Source organism: Hippocampus comes, unplaced genomic scaffold, assembly GCF_001891065.2.
Source record: "Hippocampus comes isolate QL1 unplaced genomic scaffold, H_comes_QL1_v1.1 scaffold322, whole genome shotgun sequence".
In the NCBI taxonomy this organism is placed as follows: Eukaryota; Metazoa; Chordata; class Actinopteri; order Syngnathiformes; family Syngnathidae; genus Hippocampus; species Hippocampus comes.
Window position 1 is genome coordinate 1,516,711 of NW_017805137.1, and position 16,381 is coordinate 1,533,091.

Sequence of the window (16,381 nt, forward strand, 5' to 3'; positions counted from 1 at the left end):
AGACGCCAGCGAAGAAGGGCATGCGCTAGTCACACGTGTTTACCATATCACTTGTGAATATTTACCACATTTTTGCGTTTCTGCAGCATTTATAACTACAAACGCAGAAAAAATGCCGAAAGTTAAAGCGGAAAAGAAAAGCAGGCAGCATCAAGAAGTTAAAAACCAAGGTACGCTTCCTGATGTGTAAAGTTAGCGTTAGCATGTTTCATAACGCCAGAGATCATGCTAAAAGGACGATCGTGGACTTCCAAATTGTTTAACATAACTGAGTATTATCCAGCATTAATCGCAGGCTTTATCCGAGTGATAAAGTACACCATTTCCTGAAACTGTCATGTTGGAAAGATTCTCGTGTTGACATTAACGTTGATTATGTATCTATGGTATTTAAGTGCATTTTCGTTTATTTTCCTACCTCGACAGGAGATTTGTCTTCCCCTTCAAAACCTTCCAAAGACAGTGATTCTCAACTGTTATCACCCTTTATTAAAAAATATTAATAACGATGCTACGTACTTTCAAGACGTGGAGCCTTCATTATCATTGTAATGATAAAGCTTTCCGAGCACCTTTAGAGGATGAACATGACAACTGAATGTATAAAAATAAATATAGTTAAACAAAATGTCTCTGAAGCACAAAACACAATGCGGCCACAACATTTCACTGATCACGACACTGATCTCTTCTTATTAGGAAAGTGTACCATTAATAGTCATTTTAGGTCATGAACAAAGCAGATGACAAATGCAACTGTAATAGTTTAAACAGTCTAAAGTATACTACAGTATAAAACCACTAGTGACATTTGCTGTGTGTGATGCTGTTTGAATGTCATTTAAAGTTTGCACGTCACTGTTGTTTAATTTTTTTTTTTATATGTAATTACATTTGTAGCACCTAAAGTGTACTGTATAACTAGCCAGAGGCTGAGCTGCACTATGTTTGTCTCACCAAATTAATCAACTATTTTACATATTAAGTAATCGTTTAGAAACAGTATATAACTTAAAATTGTTCAGATCCTCTGATTTCAGCCTCTCAACAGTAATTATAATCCACTTTCTATTGTCCTTCATGAAAGCGGACTGATTATGGTATCTTTTGTTTAATCAAAATCACACAATCGCTAACATCAGCTTTTACTTTAGGTTATTGTGTGCCACTGGTAACCTGAAAATGTCGTATGTGGGCACCTTCTTAAAACGAGGTCCTTACCTCTCTGCGACCCACCGGCAGAGAATCACTATTGTAAAACAGAATTATGGCTCACGGCTAACCTCTGTGTTGCAGGTATTATGTTCAATACAGGAATCGGTCAGCACATCTTGAAGAATCCTCTGGTGGTCAACAGCATTATTGAGAAGGTTAGCCTGACCACATTCGGAAATGTGATAAGTTTGTTTGATTGCAATGCGTTGCGTCATTTTCAGGCTGCACTCAGGCCAACAGATGTTGTTTTGGAGGTGGGACCTGGAACTGGTAACATGACCGTTAAACTACTAGAAAAAGCTAAGAAGGTAAGGAAGATTGATTTTACATCTTCGCAATGTCATTCACTCCTGTAATTACATTTGGAAAACAACACGCAGTGCAAACAAAGACGACGCTGACCTTTGTGTGTTGCAGGTGGTGGCGTGTGAGTTGGACAGCAGATTGGTGGCTGAACTGCAGAAACGAGTACAATGCACGTGAGTGACTGATTTGCTCGAAACCCTTAAAAAGTGACCGTGTGGTTTAGTAAGCATGTCGTGGCCTCCAACAGACCCATGCAGACCAAACTTCAGATCTTAGTTGGGGATGTTTTAAAAACAGACCTGCCCTTCTTTGACGTGTGTGTCGCCAATTTACCATACCAGGTAAACACTTGTCTTTTGCATTGAGCCCACTTTTAAGTGCTCCTACCTCTGAAAGTTGATATATTAAAAAGTGTCACTTTTTAATTGCAAAGATATCATCGCCGTTTGTCTTCAAGCTGTTGCTTCACCGACCATTCTTCAGGTACAAAACCTCACTTTCTCATATTGTCAAGTCACGTTCGGTAGTAGTCTGCAGCTCGTGTGTGTGCTTGTTTATTTCAGGTGTGCCGTTTTAATGTTCCAAAGAGAGTTTGCCATGCGTCTGGTGGCTCCACCTGGAGACAAACTCTACTGCAGGCTGTCCATCAACACTCAGCTTTTGGCTCGTGTGGACCATCTTATGAAAGTATAATGCGCACATTGGTAATTTGACGTCTTACCGAGAAGAAACTCTTACAATGTTGATTTTTTTTTTTCCCCTTTTTTTGTCAGGTAGGTAAGAATAATTTCCGTCCTCCTCCAAAAGTTGAGTCCAGTGTTGTGAGGATAGAGCCCAAAAATCCTCCTCCCCCAGTTAACTTCCAGGTTAAGAGTTTTCTTTGTTGTATTTGGAACGCTCAAAAGATAAAGTGGACATTTTAACATTAGATCTGTTGTGTTCAGGAATGGGATGGCCTGGTCAGAATCGCCTTCGTAAGAAAGAATAAAACTCTGAATGCTGCATTTAAGTGAGTATGGTTGGCAAATGTTTCCAGTTAAGTGAGTGTTCAATTTGGTACGCAGTTCAGCAGGAAAATCCACCCGGTTTTGGCCATCTCAGGCGGCCATTTTGCCCCTTGCTGTCAACTGAAAATGACATCACAGTTGCTCAGCGCTCAGGTAAAAACCAACGATGGCTCAGCTTCAGAAAACAAGTGAGCCGTGATTGGTTGTTCAGCCACTGTGGTGTCATTTTGAGTTGGCAGGAAGTGGTAAAATGGCCAATAGCTAAAAACAGGTGGACTTTGCTGCTGAATTCATATTCAACAAACACAATATTAATCAGAATACTGTGTTTAGACTAGTGGAATCACATATCAGTGTAAATCCAAAGCATTCTGTACAATGGCGAACTGTGAAGTGGCTCAAGAGTCACACTGGATTCTCGGATGTCCAGGTCGACCGCGGTGGAGCAGCTCCTGGAGAAGAACTACAGAATCCACTGCTCTGTGCACAATGTGGTGAGTGCACGGTGAAAATTGTCCCTTTGCAATGGCGCTGGCTGCAATGATAACACAGCTCATGCTTCACATCCTGACAGGAAGTGCCCGTCGACTTCAGTATCACCAAGAAAATAGAAAGCATCTTACAAGAGGCAAACTTCAGTGAAAAGAGGGCTAGGTCTATGGACATTGACGACTTCATGGTGTAAGTTGGATATTCCCCATTTAACTCCTTTCGGTAATCTGCTAAATGACATTCCTGCAAACCTGGGCGACTGTCTTCATATTATTGTCAAAATGACATGGCTTAGAAAATAAGTGCTCCCTCCGATTGTAGTTCATTCCAATGGCTGAAATAGTACGTAAAAAAAAAAAACCCTAATTTTATTGGGAATTTGTGTTCATGTCATGTTTCTCATTCATTGCTCACATTTCTATTCCTCAGATTGCTTCATGCGTTCAATTCAGCTGGGATCCACTTTTCTTAAAGGCATACACACCACAGGACTGCAGAATTTCTTCTGGAGCCCTACAAGATTTTTTTTTTTATCATATCGGAGGGGAAAAAAACAGGATCAAGAACTCATATTGAGATTCTAATGTATCACTGACTCAACATACAATATTAATTTATCTTGAGATTGCATCCATTGTATGAATAAATATCAGTACTCCTTAACAATGTTTAAAAATTGTATTCGTTTGTTTAATCCCGCCAAATATGAATGCACACTTGATATGCTGTATCTCCTATCCAGAGTTGAATATAGTAAAAATTAAAGTACAAGCAAGCCCATTTGTCACCCAATGAGAATCTGCAAGGGAACCAAGTAAGGAATTTGATTGACAAGCAGTATTGATAATGGAGTAAGAATCACTCCAGAAGGGTATTTTTCGGGACACCCTTTGCTCCTTGCCACAACACATGACAACTTTAATGGTGTTCGTGTTCTTCACTATACATTTATTGTCGTTTTTCCATTTCCAGTTGTTTTTATAACAAATTGTAACAGGGGTGCAAAATGTTGGGACGTTTTGAGTTTAGAAACTATTGTCACGTAGCACGAAATGGCACAAGATGTAAGTGAATCCTGTAAAAATGTTTTTCGGGGCCTACAAGAGGAAGAAACATTTTGCTCTCCTGCTTGTTCCTCACATGTAAAAAGTGGGAGGGGGGACAGACTGCATATCAGACATGACTATATAGTGACAAAAACCATGACGCCATAACATCAGTGCACATGCAGACTGTACATAGTAGCCAAGCCAACCGTAAATCGTACGTCAGTTTTGTGTGGCAAAAGTGGAAACCATGTCCAAAAAAAATATGTTCAAAAGTACAAAGAAAATAATTTAAGGGGAATGGTTAGACGACTCCTAAACATCCTCCATGAGAAAAACCAAAAATGAAACTATTTCCTTTCCCAAAGTGTTCTTCCTAAATTTCCTAACAAGACTGTAGCGACAAGTCAGTTTTATGAGGAGTCTTAACAGTTGTAATTGTTTGAGCCTGTAGGGAAGAGCCAGTCCTTGAATTTGTGCTTCGACAGGCAAGTCGGTCTTAGTGGTTCTCTTTCCACCTCCTCGGTGGCTCACTAAAGAGCACGTGGCCTCTTGGGGTTGATCTGCTTGCTGGCCTTCTCCTCCTCTTGGAGAGCACAGCGGAACGATTTCACTTTATCTGTACAAAACCAAGCAGGATAAGAGATCAGTGATGAGCGATTTGATGGAACCGCCTTGGTGCGGTTTGTACTGGTTCGATGAGCGGCTGCTTCGGTCAAACCTCGGAGCTCGGTGAGGATGTCTATCTTTTGGTCCAGGATCTTCTCCAGCTGAGTGGCGTAAGATTCCACATCGTAGTCCACCTCCTCTTCTGTCATCTTCAGGAGCTCCTTCTCATCCTCCAGCCACCGGATGGACTCCTGGAAAAAGGAACAAAAGTGTTACTACTCGTGGAAGACATCTTTTTTTCAGTCATGAAATTAATTGCATTTGGAACTCTTTGACTTTCTTGGATGGTCTGACCTGGAAAACAGCCCGGTGGTCCTCTAGGACCTGCTCCTCCATTTCCACCAACTGAGAAACAGCCTCGTGGAAGGAGAAGAGCTGAGGAGACACTTCCTCCTCCTGGGAGACATGGCAAAAAACATACCCAGACTGAGGAGCTTCACACAAACTAAAACAAAGATATGAAATGTTGCAAAAGTTCAAGGGGGCCGAATACTGTCGCTAGACCCTGTACATGTGCTTCTTCCTCGGTTGTGACATTTTTTGGCTTTGGCAGAGTTCTGCCCTTCACTGTTGCTTTTGTTAAGGCAGCTTTTTAAATACGGTCTAATGTGGTAAGTTTTAAAACCCATAGTGTGCTTTGATGATTGAGTTACGTTGTAAGTTTTTGTTAAACTCTCATATTGCCTTGGTTGGGAAGCGCAAGCAAACTACTTACATTCTGCTCACAGAGCAGCTTGAGGTCGTCTCTTTGTGGCGAACTGTTCTGCCAGTCCTCATCTAGAAAGTCCAGCTGGTTGACGGCATGGATGTTGGCACGACCTCCTTCCATCACCTGGTTGTGGTCCACAGTAAGTTCCTTCACCCTGAACACCAAAGGAACATTGATCTCATCAGGAGTGATCATATTTGCTGAGCGGACCCGCTTAAAGAAGCTGGTGGCTGTTAGATGGGCGGGGGAGGGGGGGGGCACGTTTTGGCCACATCACGGGAGCAGTGACACCATGCATGGAAAGGAACGGTTTGTGCGAATGTCAATGATCTTGCTGAGCGTTGCTCTCTCCTTAGAGGAAGTTCATCCATGCATTTTCATTGAGGTGCACCCCATTTATTCGTGACAGCAACAAGGTCCCCAACTTCCAGTTCCACTATCATGTCATGTGCGGCCACCGATGGTGATGTATGGACGGTAATTAAAGGAAAAGGATAAGGAAAAAGGTGTCGCCATCGTAGGCAGAAAAAAAAAAAATAAAGCGGTGAATCACAGTTGGTGAATACAATTGCGAATCACATGCAGATGAAAGGAAGAAAAGCGGAAAGATGATGGATGTGTTCAACAGAAAAGGTTGGCTGCTAAAATTAACTCTATATTTGATCTCACGATGCCAGTGTAACATGTGTGTCTACCTGATTAAAAAGCACATGCGTTTGTGTTTGTGTAGTGCAGTGCAAGCGCTTGACCTGCCGGGGGGAGTAGCAGCAAAGTCATCGTACTCAAAGGTATTGGTCGGAGAGTGCTCAGGGCGACTCCCCTGACCACCCTGAGAGAAGGGGATGTCGGATGGACTAATCCCAAACTCCTTCACTCTACGCCAGGGCATAGAGGGGCAGCATGGGAGATGTGGGAAAGGGAGAGGCGAGAAGATTAAAAGGGAGCAAGAGTCAAAGAGTCAGAAAAAAAAAAACAAAAAAAAAAAAACGACCAAGAACAGGAAGCAATTTAACCTTCATGATGAGCAAAGCTCAGTCAGCTACTATCAATCTATGTAAGTAAAGGCAAGTAAGGGATATGATCCCGCCTCTCCATGACAATACACTGTAGAACAGGGGTGTCAAACTCATTTTTGTCGCGGGCCTCAATGCCGTTACGGTTTCCCTTGGAGTGCCATTATGAATTTTGTGAAATCATATAAATGTTTAACCGCCTCCACATATTACATACACAGCGAACAACAAATTGATGGATAACTCGTTTTTGAAATCAGAAGTCAAGAATGGCTTTGTTCAAACATTGTCATTATGGATTACATATAACAATTTAAAATTTGAGTTCAGACTTCAGCACGCATTCTGGAAGTTGACATGCTTGCTTTGCTTTTGCGGCCCACATAAAATGATGTGGCGGGTCAGATCTGGCCCCCGGGCCTTGACTTTGACACCTGTGCTGTAGAAGGTGGACATGAGCACCTGTTGGCGTAACGGAGCGTGTTGAGGGTGTTCTCGCAGGATGTCATACCAGGGGAGATTGTTGCAATCTGCCCATACAAAGGGAAAAAAAAAAAAATCATTCCGATGACGACTGTGTGAAGATACAGGAAGCCATCACTATACGGAGGTAATGCACTCACCATGCACGTACGGGAATTTTCACCAATGAATGAGTCTCGCAGGACCTGGGTGAGTTTACTGGCTCGGAACGGAGTGTGTGGCTTGTTGCGGCCGAGAGCCCTGATGCACTCCTGTAATAAGAGGAGGGAACACATACATTTTCATGTTGTAACATACCGGTCATAAAAAAAAGACAGACTGCAAATTGAAGCGCATTTGAAACAACCACATCCTATGGAAATCCCCAGACACTATTCAAATATGGCCACGGAAGCAAGCAGTGTGCCAACCGGTGTCCAATGAAACGGATGAATCTGTAATTCTTTTGAAAATTCATCCATTGAGACCGTTCAAGTATCCGGTCACAACACTTAAAATGGAACGACTGCCATTTGACTCGCCAAACCTTGAGCGCCAGCAGGCTTTTGTTGATCTCCGCACCCTCCAGGCGAGTCTGGCGGTCAGCACTTGAAGTATCGGCGCCTCTCTCGTTCCCGGCCAGGTCGATGAGGGAGAACTTGCCGTGCAGTTTGCCCTTCCTCCGAAGAATAATTTGGAAGACGGCGTGGCTGCGAGACGAGTGGGCGTTGGCCGACGTCTGCCCTGATGTCCTACAGAAAACAAAACACGGGATTGTTATGATGAACAAAGTAATCATCAGTAATTTGATAACCACCACCACAAACGGTTTCAACTTGTGCACCTGCAGCTGTTGCCCACTTCGATGAGTTTCAGGACATCTTCTGTGCACTTGACCTCCTTCTCCTGAAGCCCCACAACCTGCACTTGCTGTTTTCGGTCCTCCAGCACCCTCAGTTTAGTTTTGCGATTCAGCAGGTCAAACACCTGACACAATGTACACGGTGGAATGGAGTGTGATTAGCTTGAAATAAATAAAAGCAAAAATACTATAAAAACATCTCCAATTTGTTTCTTTCTCACCTTTCCACTGTAGATTTCAAAAAAGGTCGCATACACTTGTAGCTCTAACTTCTTGTAATTGGGTTTCTTCAACATGAGAAATACATCCCGAGCTGGATCCAAAGAAAGACGTTGAAAGCCAAAGTAGATGTCTTTGAAACATTGAACCACAAACATTGTGCATATACGACCTGTGACTTACCAGCCAATGCATAAATTCCTTTTGAGCAGTCTTGGTTCTTCCCAGAAAAATCTCCGCCCATTGTCTAAAACACACAAAGCTCTTTGAGAAATTGAAAAATGACTCTGATTTCAAGATGTAGTCGACATTAAACGCTACTCACATGAGTTTTGCCACTTCCTGTTTGCCCATAGGCAAAGCAAGTGGCCATGCCCCTCTCAAATATGGTCTCCACTAATGGCCTGGCAGTGAACCTTCAGAGAACATCATACGGACAACTTCATTAGGCGCAGCCACCTTTTTCATAAAATCAGTTTATTGGTATAGATCGTGAAAGGAAATGCAGGAGCGGGACAAGCAACAGGGGACTAAACCCAACCTGTAAACCATCTCATTGGTGGTGGCTTCGTCAAAGGCGTAGTCGAAGCGGAAGGTTTGGTTCTCCAGGAAGCGAGTCAGGTCCACCTTCTGTTTCGGTTCGTGTACCATCACCACATCCTTGCTGGGGATCGTGATCACATCCAAATCCTTCATGGTGAGTTCTGAAACAAAAGCCCAGGGAAAAATGACCGGTCCGGTCAAGACGGCGTACACGCATGTGATATGAGACGGCGTTACCTTTTCTATTTAGCGGACGTTTCCTCACACATACGCATATTCTATGTTCTTCGATCTGAGTGGCGCAACATGAAACGTTACATTATTGAAGGGGGTGTCATTGTACCGTACATCCTTAAATCAAGAAACAACGCTTTCTTCTCACCAAATCTGCTGTGGTCAGAGGTCGGTAATCAAGACTTGCCCGGAAATCTCGAATCATGCACATGATCTCATAATTAGGAATGGTTGTGTCCACCTCCTGCAAGAAGATTTGGAGAGACAAGATGAGATCACACCTTACACCGCCAACTGCTAGAAAAAAACGGCAAGTTTGTCTGCATCGATTTACCTGAGCCCTCTTTTCTCTTAGCTCCTGCTGCTGAAGCCGACGCTTCTCCCTTTTCTCCTGCAGCTTCTCGACCTCCTTCACACAGTTTGACTTCCTCCTAGCTGCCACAAGAGCAACAAAAACATTTCCATTTCCCGTGACGATGCTATAGTATTGGTCAAGCACTGCGTTCTACAAGAACCATCTCAGTCCAAGTTTTTCACTTCAAGTATTTCTCATTGCTAGTAGTTTTTTTTCCCCCTCTCTCTCTCAAGGCCATCCTTAAAAAAACTCTCTGGAAGCAATGAATACGTTAGGGATCACAATGCATCCGTCAAAATAGCAGCTTTTTGGTTTTTTGATTTCCCCCACTCTGAGGTCACCAGATCTCGGTCCATACCCGTAGCAAAGCATTTTTAAAATCAATACTGTATAGATATGTTCCAAAAGGTTTGTCTCCATAGATGAAAAATGTTCACAGGTGTATTCTTGTAAATGTTTGTACGGACATGGCTTGAGATTGCAAAAAAAACGACCAGTTTGGTTTTTTTTTTGCATTTAACCCATCGATGCAAATCTGGATGATGCATATACGGTCAGTCACAATCTAGTGTTGCATCTTACAATTTCTGTTTCCAACTTTCAACGGTTTGTTCCTGTATGAGAGTCTAAAGCAAGGTCCACACCCTTATTTAACCTTGAGATGAACAAGAACAACTTCTTTCAGCCATTACGACTATTTTACTCTATGACTTTGGGTTCTGTTTTTGCAATATTAAAACAACCATCTGTCACAGACCACCACTTCACGTTTCTTTTCTGGTCTGACTATGGGTTGGGAAAAGATACTCAAATTCATTTTGCAAGTGCTTATCAACACCTGAATAACCCCTCCGAACATCATGACAAGAGGCCACCATCTTTGTGGACCTAAAAATTCGAGCATGAGCACTTCAATTGCCTCTTAAATTCATTTAGGGAAAAAAAAAACCCAACTGCTTACTACGACCTACTGTGTTTGCATGCATCATTTGGACAGATGTCATTATTTGGTACTACCGCACTCATGGTATCCTTACGGTGCTTCACGACTCTGTATTTATGACGTCCTAATTGTTCTGTTTGAATGACTTGCTTGTTGCTGTAATACGACTGTGTCTCAAACTACTGGAGACAAATTCCTTGTGTGTTCATACTTGGCCAATAAAATAGATTTTACTGCCTACAGTGCTCATTTTCACTTCGTTTGTGTGTGATTAAAGTTACTAAACAATAGATGAGTAATTTAAACGCGTTAGTAAAAGGGTGATTCAACAGCCCGGCCTGAGAACTTGAAGAGGTGAAATTAAAGCAATGGCCCTGGTTTACTGCAAAGCGTCACACTCCCGCTCCAAAGAAAGCACTGTAAAACAGGCTTGGCCTCCTGCTAGCTCCACTTCCCAAGAACAGCAGACTATCAGAGCAGAGGGATGAATAATCTCCACTAATCTAGGAGGAATTAATGAGCTGGGTCAGCACCAAGACAAAGAAGTACAACGGGGAAGCAGCACCATCCCTTGTGTACTAATAAGAGGCTGTCGGTGAAGCAGCACGTGGCTAAAGGTCAACGCCAAAATAAATAGAGCAGTTGTTTATTTATTTTTTGCTGTATATGCCTGGAAGAGTAACATTCTGTGCCAGAGGCTTTTCCTCATGTGCTTAGAGAGCCAAAAAAAAACGCTCAGTGAACCAGCACAACACATTCAAGTGTTTGACTGACACCCACAAATCCTCTCTGCAGGGTATGGTTTGTATCTGGGCTACATCACCAACACACCAATGACATCACAGCTCTGAATAGTACCTGGCAGACATTTTGGGTGTGTGTACCCAATGTACTTTAAAGGCAAGAGGACTGTCAGATTCTATTGGGAACTATGATATAACAACAACCAAAAAAAAAAAAATCACTGAGGGCAATAAATGGGTGATACATACAAAGTTGTCCAATTTCCTTTCTGGTTAGCAGCTGATGGAAAGACTCTGTAATAAATGTGGTCAACAAATAGAACTTCTTCAAATTGAAAGAAATGTGGTCAACAAATGTAACATATTCAAACTGTATCAAGTGCACACTTTTCTACATCAAAAACAGCGATCAGAGTAAAACCATTCGTGAAGTCTTACAATTTGAGTTAGTCGACTCAAACTAACACCTGCAGACCGTGCAAGGGAGCTGTAAGGTGAGAACTTCCACATTACCATTCTGCAGCTGCTGCTGTGTGGGAGCCTGTGGGGGCTGAGGCTGCTGTGATGGAGGGGGCAGGACTGATTCAGCATGTTGAGACTGATGGGGTCGGGCCTGATTCGGAATGACTGCAAAGTGAAAAACATTACAATTAACAACAAAGACTAACTTTTTTTCTTAGTTGTTCAGCAACCCCAAAAGACCCCACATGTATATTTTTTGCTTGTATTTTTGTTAATACTCAAAAAGTGAAGACTAGACATGGATGACATTTAGTGAGGAATTGCAATACAACCACCAGATGAATTGATCCAGAATTATGCTGATCTAATAATTAATATTTGCCCTTGCCGGAGTTTTAATTTCTCATTACAAAAATTGTTTCTAGTAAATGTATTCATCAGGAGACTCTGCACAAGCTGGCTACTGATCCTGATCCTTTGAATCCTGTGTGTTAGAGCAGACGAATACAACATCCAGGATACCGGCCTTCGAGGACCAGAATTGCCCACCCCTGTTCTAGGACACCCAACAGGTACTTTTATGGTAACTTTATCATAGATGTAATCATTTGGTTACTATGTTTGAGAAGAGCAAAAGAAGAAATTCACATTAACAACCCAAACTATAAAATAGCTGTTTTTGTCTGTCTTGGAAAAGCCATGATGGGTTTTCCCATTGATGGCCCTCTGAAACAAACCTCTGCTGTCCCTGGACGGAGTGTCAATCTTGGAAGGTGCTATCGTCCCGCGGTTCTGCAAGCAGAAACCAAACCTTGTCAGTGAGCCATCACGTTTTTAATGTCTGAGCTACATTCCGTTTTGATCCTCTTCTGCATTCCGAGTTCACTACCTTAATTACATACCTAGTTCAAGCCTGTGGGACAAGATTAGTCCTGATTAGAGCACAGGCCTCTTTTAATCACACGTCAGCGTTAGCGACTTTGTCAGTTCAACAAAATGCTTTGTCAAGCCGCGCCTACTTTTTTCAAAAGAGGCAGTAAGAACATTACTCAAATGTAGTCACTAAGACAAAAAGGATATTCTCCCATCAGGCTCTCTCAAATGTTTTTTTTTATTTGCAGGGTTAAGTAATACGAGCACACAAGACTCACCTTTGCTATTTTATTAACCTTCACCCCTGTAGTCGGAGGAGTCTCCGGACTCCGGACAATTTCTTCGTCCGGACCCACGTCTGGGTTAAGTGTAAATATACTCTCCAAATCAATCTGATAGGTAAGAGAGGACAATGACGAGTCAATTACGAGCAAGGCCAAAGCTTCAAAAGCCAAACCTGGCTCTACAAGAAGTGTCTTCTGGATCTCGTTCCTGCACTTTGATTGCGTAATCATCATCAAAACTCTTTGACATCTTCTCATGAATTATTCAGAGCTTTCAGAAAACGGGGCCTGCTATGTCGCCGCTGGTACATTGAAGCAGGAGTAAATGGCGGTTACCTCTTTCCCTTTTGTGTCTCCATTCTCTATCCACTCCACCGTGACACTCTCGTTGTCCTCGTTCAGGGACGTCACCATCGCCTCATGTATGCGTCCTGTCCAAGAGTTAAGATACAAAATTGTGACCATTAGTTGAGTATGTGGCACGAGAGGGGCCTACTATGTTTGTTGTTGACATGTCTGTCAGCTCAAAATCGGGCTACATTTGTGGAGTCTGATGTCGGAATTGGACTAACTGTGCCATACTGTACCGATTAAATTCTTATTGAAATGTTGAGACATTTGTGGCACCAACAACTACTCCTGCTGCTCCTACTTCAATGAGTTCTGGCATGGATTTTCAAAGTCTCTAATTCCACTGACAGCGTTCTTTCAAAAGTCGGTCATTCCGAGATTATGATGGGGATAATGAGGGAGTGGAAACCGTCTTTCCACAAAATTCCCCTGCAGGTGTTTATGTACATCCTGCAAATATAGGTCACATACTTGCTAACACTGGTTCTTCACCGTGGTCGGCAACCATACCGTACATGGCGAAACTACGTTTTTCAGATTACTTGAGGCTTTACTCAGTGCTTTCATTCATCACCTTTGTGATGTATGAGGGCATGGTATTCCCATTGGGCAACAAAAGGCGATGTGCATCCCTCTTCTGCCTGAAAATCTGCGTAAAATTTTCAACAGATCTTGAGAGCTGTGTTTATTGCCATCCTGCTTGAAACGCTCCGGCATTATCTGCAATTTTTAGACTCCATAACAACAACCCTGTTGCTCTGACATGTGTGGTGTTGAAGACCTTTGAACCCCTCATGCTGAAACCACCTAAGAAGTGTCAAATGACCTCTGCTCGACCCCTTGCAGTTTGCCTGCCAAGACAATAGGTTGGTGGATGATGCAGTCAACTTGAGCCTGCACTTCATCCTTCAAATTTGCAACGGCAAAGGGACCTACCTCCGTAGGCATCCTGTTCAATAACTCCAGCTCTGTATTCAACACCATCATCCCTAAACTCTTTTCCAAATTGTTCCAGCTCAGCGCCTCTCCTGCCACTTGCTGGTGGATTAAGGCTTCAAGACAGGCAGGACAAACAGCAGGTGAGGTGGGGAGAAACCACCTCATCCACACGCACAATCAGCACCTCTGAGACTCAAGTTCCTGGGAATTAGTCCCGCTGGACCTGAAGTGGGAGGCCAACATCAACATTCTACTTCATTCTCAAAAAGGCCCAACAGGGGATGCACTTCCTGTGGCTGCTGAGGAAGCACGGCCTGTCACTTGAGCTGTTGACGCAGTTCCATACAGCAGTCACTGAAGCAGTCATGCCATCACTGTCTGGTTTGGTGCTGCTAAAAAGGACACCATTCATCTGCAACGAACAATGAGGACTGCCGAGATGTTCATCCGTTGCCGCCCTATACACTCATGAGGACTTGCACTCTTCAAGAACTAAGACAGTGACATTGTGCCAGTTTTGATCATCTCTGCACCCTTGGCACAAAGCATATCAGAATTATCGCACAACAGGTCATCTTAAATGGCCTGGCAACGATCATTATTATTCTAAACATAATTCTCAACAATTCATTACCTGAGCAAACAATTCTTATGCCCACCACTGAAAACGGTAACGGACACTTAACCGTTTTATTGAAATCTACCTATCTAACACCTTTAAGGATTAATTTGATGAGTGACTGTAAAGCAGGCTCTCTGATCAAACATCAGTTACATGACGTCTCAAATGGTTTGTGGATTAAACATACATACTCCAAAAGTCTTCCCAGAAAAGTGGAAACTGCTGGAGGGAAGACACCAACTCCCTATAGTCGAAGACGTTATGAGAATCTTATAAAAACCACTACTGTACTTTTCTTCATTTATATTGCCATGAGCTACATTGCAAAGTCACACACTGGGTTCTGTCATAGCAGCTTATCTGAAAGAACCCATTGTGCCCACTGTGTCCCACTTTAATGCCAAAACCAGGCCGATACTTCCCAGTGGTTGAAGGGGCTCGAACGAACGGGTGTATCTAACAATGATAAGACAGTGGAACAAACAAAAAGGCTCGTCACTGACATCTTAAACGTCAATCGATGGTAGAAGGTCAAAATGTTGAATAAATGCATCTTAATCACCAACATTTTTGGTTTGTATGCTATTATATGATTATTTGTTGTTCTCAAGAAGAAATATGGACCTAAAAAAATGCACAGGGGGTGGTGTCAGAATTAAGGATGCTGGCTACAACAGATGGGGTGGTGGCCTGAATCTGGCGAGAATCTGCATGAGTCTCACCATCACCCCCTGCTGAGAGGGAAATCTCTGGTCTGGATGCAAACCCAGCCAACTGAGAAGTGTGCGACTGAATTACTTTGCTCGTTGTGCCTGTGCACCATTGCTTATACATTTTACACCTTTAAGGACTGATTGTGAGAACATGTCATTGTATTCTAACAACAAAAAAGATCAGTGCCTCCACATTCGTGTCACTAATAGCATGAAGATAATTGTGCTGACACCTTTTTTGTTTAAAAAAAAAAATCCTAAACCTCTACGGAGAATGTTTTCCAATCACAGAAAGTCACACACAGAAAGCCCATTTAATGTGAAACAAAATATATATTTTTTTAATTCTATTGAATGACACCTCAGCGTTTTGGGGGTTCAATAACAACTCCGCTGATGTTTTCTTTTTTTTTTTTAATTACATAGTGCGGCGGATAAAATGCTCTTATGTGCCAATCTGTACTACCACTGCGATGTGGGTCCCCAGCCTCTGCCATTAAGCAGTACGGCATGAAGGTTTAAGAAAAAAAAGACAAGCAAAAAACAAAGGATAATAGTATATTGACTATGACTTTAAGAATACAGTCTTGACTTTAATACCATTCCACGTTATATCTCTTGATGTTCTGGTCATTACTGCGTTTCCATAGCAACTGCCATTTACAAGGTCGAGCTCCCTCCATTAACACTTGGGCAAATCAAACCGAGTAGGAACATTTCAAAGGGACGACTCGTACGGTTCAAAAATTGACACGTTGACAGATCAATGACATCCCGTTTCGGATCTCCGGTAAGAAGCCGGTCACGTTAGCATTAGCCATTAAGCTAATCCCCTGTTAATGCTGCGTAATGAAGCATTCCCCAGTTAGGCTGAAAATGTGAGACCATCGGAATAAAAGGCGTTAAAAACACATAGTTATGGTGGCTAATATTCATATCGTGCTATGTCCTTATAATGGCGCGTTTGTTGTGATTTGGTTCAAAATGAGGACGCCGTCTGACCGTCATGTCGGATGAATCAAAATCACGAATGAATGAGTCTTGATGGGGAAACAAAAATATTCCGTCATGTTGTCATTTCCCCCCCAGCGAGCGTTAGATGTCGTTCATCAGCTGCATTCAGCAGCACCACAGCAACAAAGATCCCCAAACAACTTGGGCTAGACACTGCGTCGAAGACAAGAAGAGCAGCTCGCCTTAACTTACCATCACTGCGCTTTATTTCCACATACGTGCCAACGGCGAGCTTCCCAAACACCACGGCCATTCTACATTCCCCGTACAAATTCACAAGTAAACGGCTACAAAGCTATAAGCGA

The 16,381-nt window shown here is 42.7% G+C and overlaps 2 protein-coding genes across 5 annotated transcripts; one reads left to right on the forward strand and one right to left on the reverse strand.

The window, feature by feature from the left end:
- Positions 1-2: 2 nt before the first annotated feature.
- dimt1l (DIM1 dimethyladenosine transferase 1-like (S. cerevisiae)) lies at positions 3-3,696 on the forward strand. Its single transcript, XM_019867071.1, has 12 exons — positions 3-170; positions 1,297-1,370; positions 1,437-1,523; positions 1,633-1,694; positions 1,769-1,862; positions 1,955-2,004; positions 2,085-2,208; positions 2,295-2,387; positions 2,466-2,530; positions 2,959-3,022; positions 3,103-3,209; positions 3,450-3,696. The coding sequence occupies exons 1-12, from the start codon at positions 113-115 to the stop codon at positions 3,490-3,492; spliced, it is 921 nt and encodes a 306-aa protein (XP_019722630.1). The 5' UTR covers positions 3-112; the 3' UTR covers positions 3,493-3,696.
- Positions 3,697-3,950: 254 nt separating this feature from the next.
- On the reverse strand, positions 3,951-16,381 carry LOC109514199 (kinesin-like protein KIF2A). Of its 4 annotated transcripts, XM_019867067.1 has the most exons (22): positions 16,269-16,381; positions 12,774-12,868; positions 12,432-12,545; positions 12,018-12,072; positions 11,332-11,445; positions 11,068-11,112; positions 9,112-9,212; positions 8,926-9,021; positions 8,781-8,835; positions 8,542-8,704; positions 8,326-8,416; positions 8,184-8,247; positions 8,003-8,094; positions 7,764-7,906; positions 7,467-7,671; positions 7,081-7,191; positions 6,920-6,987; positions 6,194-6,319; positions 5,451-5,598; positions 5,030-5,131; positions 4,788-4,926; positions 3,951-4,685 (listed from the first exon to the last, which is right to left on the reverse strand). In XM_019867067.1, the coding sequence occupies exons 1-22, from the start codon at positions 16,327-16,329 to the stop codon at positions 4,600-4,602; spliced, it is 2,274 nt and encodes a 757-aa protein (XP_019722626.1). In that variant the 5' UTR covers positions 16,330-16,381; the 3' UTR covers positions 3,951-4,599. The 4 variants fall into 4 exon arrangements, with proteins under 4 accessions (XP_019722626.1, XP_019722627.1, XP_019722628.1 ...); XM_019867068.1 differs by lacking the exon at positions 11,068-11,112; XM_019867069.1 differs by lacking the exon at positions 6,194-6,319.

Coding starts and splice junctions, on each gene's coding strand:
- dimt1l (XM_019867071.1), top strand. CDS start 113: ATGCCGAAAGTTAAAGCGGAAAAGAAAAGCAGGCAGCATCAAGAAGTT. Junction 2,209..2,294: donor GTGTGGACCATCTTATGAAA/GTATAATGCGCA, acceptor TTTTTTTGTCAG/GTAGGTAAGAATAATTTCCG. Junction 3,210..3,449: donor GACATTGACGACTTCATGGT/GTAAGTTGGATA, acceptor TCTATTCCTCAG/ATTGCTTCATGCGTTCAATT.
- LOC109514199 (XM_019867067.1), bottom strand. CDS start 16,329: ATGGCCGTGGTGTTTGGGAAGCTCGCCGTTGGCACGTATGTGGAAATA. Junction 11,446..12,017: donor TCCGTCCAGGGACAGCAGAG/GTTTGTTTCAGA, acceptor TTCACTTTGCAG/TCATTCCGAATCAGGCCCGA. Junction 5,599..6,193: donor GCTGCTACTCCCCCCGGCAG/GTCAAGCGCTTG, acceptor TTTGGTGTTCAG/GGTGAAGGAACTTACTGTGG.